We start from the raw sequence: 8,154 nt of genomic DNA on the forward strand, positions 1-8,154 counted from the left end.
TTTTTTTACAATGTCTGTGCCCTTGTTAGGAAGATATATTATGTTTTAATATGTTTGTTGGGAGCAGCTGTCTCTCTCTCTCTCTCTCTTTCTCTCTCCATAGATATATCTCTCTTTGTGTCTCTCCTTCTCCCTACCTTTTTACAAAACATCTATAATTAGTGTTGTCTATAAATATGCATAGCACCTTTGTCTTGACGGTGCTGTTCTATTTGGGGCCCACACACACCAAATCAATCTGTCCTCTCTCTCATACAGATGAAACTAACGACAGTGTGTAGAGTGTGAAGACAAAGAAGAAGACCACAAAATCACTCCTGTAAGCCAAGACATCTGTAGTATATGAGAGGAAGTCAGCTCGTGCCCCCCCCCCCCCCCCCCCCCCCCCCCCCCCCCCCCCCCCCCCCCCCGTGTCTGGCTCCTAATGATGTTTAGAGAGAGGAGAGTCTTTGATTCCATCTTTCCGGTTGACTCCCAGGCTCGGCACTCAGCTTTAACTAACTCATCTTATTTCTCCCTCAAGCCTGCTATCAATCTCAAGCTGTTCTCTTGTCATTGGCAGAGGCACGCGGACTCTAATGCTGTCAGGAAACTGCACACGGCACAAACCACCACTGTGCTGGGCTCGTCTTTACAGTTGTGAGGGGGAGAGGTGCGTGAGGAAATTAGACCATGTGGGGTTGCGTGTTCACGTCCTGCACTCTCCCACTCATGCCCTTTCCGACGGGTTTGAGTTTCGTGGACAGAAGCTATGACATCATCAATGTGTGTCAGGTACTTGGACTGAGAGAGCTTTAGGGAGTTGTGCAAGTCATTTTCACGAGGGCAGCACAGACAACACAAACAACATCTAGAGCAGGATGGTAGATCAAAAACTGAACAAACAAACACAACAATATTATACTGCCCCCTAAAGGCTCATCAATGACAGTGAAGCACATCTCCCCAGAAGTTTGTGGATGTTCATCAAAGTGAGATGTTATCGGGATTTATTGTCATCCTTGATGACTGTAGTTCTTGCAGGTTTTACATACAGTAGCTAGATTATTCTAATACTAAGTTCAGGGCTAGGTTTACAGTAATGTTCCACTGGTTAAACTCCTTAGTCATGACAGGCTGTTTAGGGGGTTGACTTCAGTGGTTGACATGAGTATAGTCCTGTTCGTGAGGGAGAAGAATCGAGTGGTAGAACAGACGGTTCAATGGCCTAGATGACGTAACTTCTTTTAGGCTGATCTCTGGGTTTGTTTACATCACAGCCTCACTATCGGGGTGGATGGGCTTGTTGGAGACACGTCTTTTGAAACATTCATGTCTAGGCTACACCGAGGTGCTCCACCAGCCCTGCCTAAAGCACAGAATCCAGGCCAAGTCATTGTGGGTCACACCATACTGACATCACTTATTCATCGCTCAGCAGCTTGACAGGGAACACTTCCTTGTCTGCTGTACTCCAAAGGCCTCCCCAAAACCCCCCTCACTCTCATGGCAGGAGATGCTGAGAAGGAACTCCCTTTGTTCATCTGTTTTTTGCTCAAATGTTTCAACTTGATTAGTCTTTTTTGCTTGAATTCCTATGAGCAGAGGCAACATATCTTCACATAAAAAGTGAAATACTGAGCTGCAATAGGAAGGGAATAACTAGTGTGTTAACACTGTGGCTGGTAATTTCAGGCCCAAAGCCAAAAGTAACAACAGCTGTGAGTCATGTTGTTAACATCTTTGTGTGACAGAGCCTGGGCTGTAGAGGAAGGTGGGCAGAGTTGTGTGTGTGTGCATGTATGTGTGCATGTGTGTGTATGTGTATATGTGTGCATTAGAGGCAGTTTCCTCCTCAACTACCATTCACATTCATATGGCTGCTCTATTCTGGATGGTGATTACACTGCCTGCCTCTTCACAGTGATGGAGGAACTGTTCTAAAAAGCCCAGCTGGGCAGGATTCACACACACACACACACAAACAAAGACTCCTATACATAGAAACCAAACATGGTCGGCTCACTGATAAAAAATATCAAATGTGTTCAATTTTAAACATTTTCAACTAATGATCTCAGTCAGGTCAATAGTTTAACATTAACAGATGTGCAAGCTAATGAAAAGCCGCTGAAACATGAGAACTGTTTCATACCCACTCCATAGAGCAGGGGTCACCAACACAGTGCCACTCCATAGAGTATGAATGTGCTGGAGTACAGTTACGTTTTTGTCCTTTCGCGCAACCAGGGGCGATTCTAGGATCAGAACTTTAGGGGTGCTCAGCCCCCAATGAGAATGTGACATGAATACAATGCCTTGCATAAGTGCTAAACCCCCTTGCTAATATATCCCTAATTTCACTGGATAACAATTAATACATTAATGTATTATTATGCAAACTATTGAATGAATGAAACAACTAAGGATGTCCCTTTCTTCATGAACTACCAGCATCAAATGATAACAAACAATATATATATTTTTTTTTTATTATGATTTTTAGGGGTGCTGAGATGAAATTTATGCTTGAGCACCCCTAAAAATAGTCAAAAATCGCCACTGCGCGCAACTAATACGAAGTCATGTGCATATAGAAGTATACCTCTATCCCTCAAAAGACGTCCTTAGCGGTTCTGCCATTCTTGTTTCGCCTCTTGAACTATGGGACTAAGTCAAAGAAAGCAACCTTGCAAAACTTGATTTGAGCAAGATATGATCTTTCTCCTTCAACCACAATTTGTCCTGTGTTCCTAATTGAAACAATAAAATAAACACGTAAAAAATTTCTGAATCGGTTTAGAAAATATTTCAGTTTATCAATGATTCTTTAAATCCACTCCCTTTAGAACAGAGGTCATGTAATGATCTACATCCTCAATATAAGAGAAGTGGTTTATGACATTTGACGTTTACGGCAGGGCTGGGCATAATGGGGAAACTACTTGGCCACGTTTTGGGGTGCAGTTCATTTTATCTAAGTTAACCAAGAGTCCCAATTTGAGACAGCTTTAGATGCCAATCTCAGAAATCTGACAGCAACCTCAGCATATCTAACAAGCCCAAGATTTTCTTTGTCCAGTGCTCTCGAGCGTATACAGTACAGCATCCACTGGATTACGACTCCGTTCCAGTAGACGGCGCTACTTCTCAGTTTTGAAAGCGCATTTCTTCAATGTCATCATGTGACCGGATTCGGATGTACTATTTCAAAACATTGATGGCGGCGGTGGGGAACTTTTTTAACTGCATAATGAAAATAAAACATAACATAATGCCATTATGGTATACTTACATCAGTTTTAATGAATAGTGTAAATTAATTTCAAATCTTTTATTGTACTTATCTGGGTTCCTTTCATCAGTTGTAGTCCAACTACAATTGGAAGCAAGCTAATTCTTAGTTGTCAACTCACCGTGTCTAGTACGAATGGTCAACGCAAAAACAAACAAAAACGTTTTATTTTTCAAAACAAGCAGTTGACCAGCCATTTGTAGTTTCGTGGAGCACCAATATGGCAGGCCCACTGCTTGAGTTTGAAACGGAGATGTTCTTGAGTCTGTTCGGCACAGACGGGCTGCTGGTGACTGCTGAGGGGATGGGCATAGACCGCATCCTGCTGCAGTTTATGCGGGTTTACTCGGAAGAGGGGAGCCTGGTCCTGCTTCTCAACACCACCATACCCGAACAAGTGAGGGGAGGGTAGATACACTTGATCATAGCCAGCAGTAGTATCAACTAATCTGTTAGTTGAAGACATGGCTTTTAATGAAAACAACTCCCTCCCTCCCAGGAGTACTTCACAGAGCAGCTGCGAGCTGAAGGAGTTAGCCATCTCCCTAGGACAGTGACTAGTGATGTCCAGAACTCAGAGCGCCATAGCGTCTACACCCAGGGAGGAGTTCTGTTTGTGACCAGTCGTATTCTGGTGGTGGACTTCCTGACCGACAGGATACCTGCCAACCTCATATCAGGTCAGAAACCAATCAAGGGGGTTCCGGACCGTCTTTGAGTCACAGATGCGGATCGAATCTCTGTCCTTCCACCACCAAACATGTATTGCTGTTTTTTAAGCCCCAGGGTTAATATCTGGGCTTTTCAGATGCAAGCTAGGCACCTTATCACACAGGCATTGCAGACTAAGTTTGAACGGAAAGTGCAACACCCCATCTTATAGGTTCCTATCCTGCTCCTCCCCAGGCATCTTGGTGTACCGGGCCCACAAGATCATCGAGTCATGCCAGGAGGCCTTTATCTTGCGCCTGTTCAGACAGAAGAACAAGACAGGCTTCATCAAGGCCTTCACTGACAAGGCAACAGCCTTCTCCTCAGGCTTCTGCCAGGTGGAGAGGGTCATGAGAAACCTCTTTGTCAAGAAGCTCTACCTCTGGCCCAGGTAAGGATGCTATTTAGTGGGTTCTACAGGTTGAGATAAATAGTCACAGAAGAGTTTGTTAATGATTGGATGTTGGGGCTTTGAGATTGTGTCTTTCTCGATTTCTTTCCTTTTACGTTTTTTCTCTCCCTTTTGCGTGTCCCGTGCCCCCCCCCCCCCTCTCCCAGGTTCCAGGCAACGGTGAACTCTGTGTTGGACAGACACAAGCCGGAGGTGGTGGAGCTGCATGTGTCTCTGACCCCGGCCATGAGGGCCATCCAGAGCTCCATCCTGGACATCATGAGCGCCTGTCTGAAGGAGCTCAAACGCTACAACCCCACGCTGGAGGCTGAGGACCTCTCCCTGGAGAACACCCTAGGGAGCGCCTTCGAGAAGGTGCCTGTGTGTTGACAGTATTTGGTGAAGTTGAACTTGTCCATGATGACGCTGTAAATACTCATGTTGTGTGTCTGTGGGGTCCCTAGACCATCCGCCACTACCTGGACCCCCTGTGGCACCAGCTGGGGGCCAAGACCAAGGCTCTGGTCCAGGACCTGAAGGTTCTGCGGACCCTGTTGCTCTACCTCACCCAGTATGACTGTGTCACCTTCCTCAATCTCCTCGAGTCCCTCCGCTCCAGCCAGAAGAACTTCGGCTCCAACTCCGGTAACTTCACTTGAGATGAACCAGACGTAACCTCTATACAACTTCAGTAGTCATTTCTATACAGCTTAAGGTTGGTGGGATTTCAGTGTCTGTGCGTATGTGTGTTTCAGCAGGCTGGTTGTTCCTGGACTCTAGCACCTCCATGTTTGTGAATGCGAGGAGTCGTGTCTACCGCATCCCTGAGAACAAGAAGAAGATGAAAATGGGCGGAGCTGAGCCTGAGAAACCAAAGAGTTCAGCCGGTAACCATGGGAATACACACATCCGATGTCTAAGCACATGAGTTCATTGTGATAGTTGGTTCCAAACAGTCTCTACCCCCCCCCCCCCCCCCCCCCCCCTCCATTCAGAGGTGAAGAGGGAGCTGGTCCTGGAGAACAACCCAAAGTGGGAGGCTCTGACGGAGGTGCTGCAGGAGATTGAGAAGGAGAACAAGAGTTCGGAACATGAACCAGGTCAGCTGAGACTGTAGCCAATTGAATTGGTCTATAAATCAGCAGTTGAACCCATCTAAAGAGAGTGTCTTGTTCATTCCCTCGCAGGTCGCGTGCTCATCTGTGCCAGTGATGACAGGACGTGCGCCCAGCTGCAGGAGTACATCAGCAGGGGCGCGGAGTCTCTGCTCACCCGCCTCTACACGCGCACGATCGGCAAACGGGACGCCCCAAAATATGAACCCGACGCACCCAAACTAGGCAAGATGGGCAGAAAGCAACATGAGAAAAACTCCAAAGGCAAAACAGTCAAACCTAAGACTTCTACGGGTAGAAAGAGAGCATCCCCGACCCTCACACAGATGATTGTGAAGGAAGAGAGGGATGAAGGAGAGAGCATGGGCAGCAGTGTGGATGAGGGAGGTGGGATGGAAGGAGAGGAGGAAGAAGAAGAGGATCTGAAGTTAGACTTATCGTCCGATGCCTACTATGGTGTGCTGAAGGAGCCCCTGACTGTGATCCACCCTCTGAGGGGCTGCACTGACCCCTACAGCTTGACACGGGTACTGCATGAGGTCGAGCCCAGCTTTTTGGTGCTGTACGATGCAGAGCTCAGCTTTGTCAGACAGTTGGAGGTCTACAAGGCCAGCAGGCCTGGGAAACCACTCAGGTCAGTACACAGACACATCACAGATCATACTAAGAAGACTTTCAGTCAATAACCTCTGTTTTCCTTTTTATTATTGCATTTGAACCGTTATTAGAAATAGAATCTCCGGCACTTCTCCAGTCATACAGTAAAACTAACAGATGATTTGATGATTATTTCTCATGAACAGCCAGCATCTCAGTAGTTTGTATACTTTAAGACCTTTAGGGACCCAGGCTCAAGGTTACTGTGCTCCTGTTGATGCTTGTTTGTGTTGCTTGTTTGTGTTCCTGCAGGGTGTATTTCCTGATCTATGGAGGCTCTACAGAAGAGCAAAGGTACCTGACGGGCCTGTCCAAGGAGAAGAAGGCCTTCGAACACCTCATCAGGTCAGAAACGGACACTCTGGCAACTCTGGGCTCCGGTTTATATTGACTGTTACATGAATAATATGTGTCTTATTTGTGCACTGGCAGAGAGAAGGCAACAATGGTGGCGCCTGAAGAGAGAGAGGGAAGGGAAGATACCAACCTGGACCTCACTAGATGTCAGGAACCTGCTAATGCAACCACTAACACCAGGAAAGCAGGCATGGACTCTCAATTACTACGTTCACTTATTTTGTTTTGATTCCATCTGATTGTGGTTTGTCCTAGGTTGTTTTCTTTCTGATTGGTTTGTTCTTGTCTCTCATCCAATCACAGGAGGCCAGGAGCAGCCCACGGATCCTTTGCGCGTCATCGTGGACATGCGTGAGTTCCGTAGCGAGCTCCCGTCCCTGCTGCACCGCCGTGGGCTAGACATCGAGCCTGTGACCCTGGAGGTGGGAGACTACATCCTCACAGACGACACCTGCGTGGAGCGCAAGAGCGTCAGCGATCTGATTGGTTCTCTGCAGAACGGGCGTCTCTACACCCAGTGCCTGTCCATGACTCGTTTTTACCGCAAACCCATCTTGCTCATCGAGTTTGACCCGGCCAAGCCGTTCTCCCTTGTGGCCAGGACTGACTTCCGCCAGGAGATATCGGCTAACGACGTGACCTCCAAACTCACCCTCCTCACCCTTCACTTCCCCCGGCTCCGCCTCCTCTGGTGCCCCTCCCCCCACGCCACGGCAGAGCTGTTCCACGAGCTGAAGCGTGGGCGCCAGGAACCAGACGCCGCGGCTGCCCAAGCTGTGACCGCAGAGTCCGACACGGTAGCTGAGTCAGCGGATATCTACAACCCTGGGCCGTATGACTTCCTGTTGCGCATGCCCGGGGTCAACGTCAAGAACTGCAGAGCACTTGTTAGCAAGGCAGCTAGCATTGCAGAGTTAGCCACACTGAGCCAGGACAAGCTGGCACAGATTCTGGGCAGTGCCGGCAATGCTAGGATGCTGTACGAGTTCCTGCATAATGTTGTGAATGTGCCTACCCCTGTACAGAAGGGCAAGCAGACCTCATACACTTGAGAGGGACTTTGGATGAGAATGGCTGCGTATTGTGTGCACTGTATCAGGCAGTCTTCGGGTTACCTGCAGCCCCTGATTATGGAGAACTTCGCCTTAGTGCTGTAAAGTTGTGTTTGTGTTTGTAAATGTTTGTATGTTTAATAGGACATTTGGAAGACTAAGTATTTTTTTTTAATTCTAGAATAATGTATAAAATGCAGTTATTTAAATAGTACTATGACTATTTAATGTGAATGAGTGGGTTGAATGGATTGTACTGGCCCTGGATAGGAATAATCAGATGTACTTTAAGTGGGATGGCTGACTTAAAAGCACCTGGTATCATCTGCTTCTGTCCTAATTTATATGGCTTTTGAAAATAAAGAAATCAATGAACTTCCAAAATGTAGACTGTATTCATAGAGGTCGGTGAAAATCGATTCACATATGAATTGCAATTCAGTCTTCTAGCAATTCACTTTTTTTTAAGAATTTTTTTAATGTAAGCATATATTTAATCGAAATTTGATTAAAATCGAAAAAATTATGAATCATTATGAATCGATTTTTAATCGAATCGTGACGCCAAGAATTGATTTGAATCGTGAGGTACCAAAA

At 46.6% G+C, this 8,154-nt stretch overlaps 1 protein-coding gene across 2 annotated transcripts; it reads left to right on the forward strand.

The window, feature by feature from the left end:
* The first annotated feature begins 3,186 nt into the window (after positions 1-3,186).
* ercc4 (excision repair cross-complementation group 4) lies at positions 3,187-7,934 on the forward strand. Of its 2 annotated transcripts, none has more exons than XM_047032253.1 (11): positions 3,187-3,671; positions 3,774-3,954; positions 4,181-4,376; positions 4,544-4,751; positions 4,841-5,021; positions 5,132-5,263; positions 5,372-5,476; positions 5,564-6,125; positions 6,401-6,493; positions 6,581-6,693; positions 6,809-7,934. In XM_047032253.1, the coding sequence occupies exons 1-11, from the start codon at positions 3,495-3,497 to the stop codon at positions 7,555-7,557; spliced, it is 2,697 nt and encodes an 898-aa protein (XP_046888209.1). In that variant the 5' UTR covers positions 3,187-3,494; the 3' UTR covers positions 7,558-7,934. The 2 variants fall into 2 exon arrangements, with proteins under 2 accessions (XP_046888209.1, XP_046888210.1); XM_047032254.1 differs by having other exon boundaries at positions 5,135-5,263.
* The last annotated feature ends 220 nt before the right edge of the window (positions 7,935-8,154 follow it).

Source organism: Hypomesus transpacificus, chromosome 13 (assembly GCF_021917145.1).
Source record: "Hypomesus transpacificus isolate Combined female chromosome 13, fHypTra1, whole genome shotgun sequence".
Taxonomy (NCBI): domain Eukaryota; kingdom Metazoa; phylum Chordata; class Actinopteri; order Osmeriformes; family Osmeridae; genus Hypomesus; species Hypomesus transpacificus.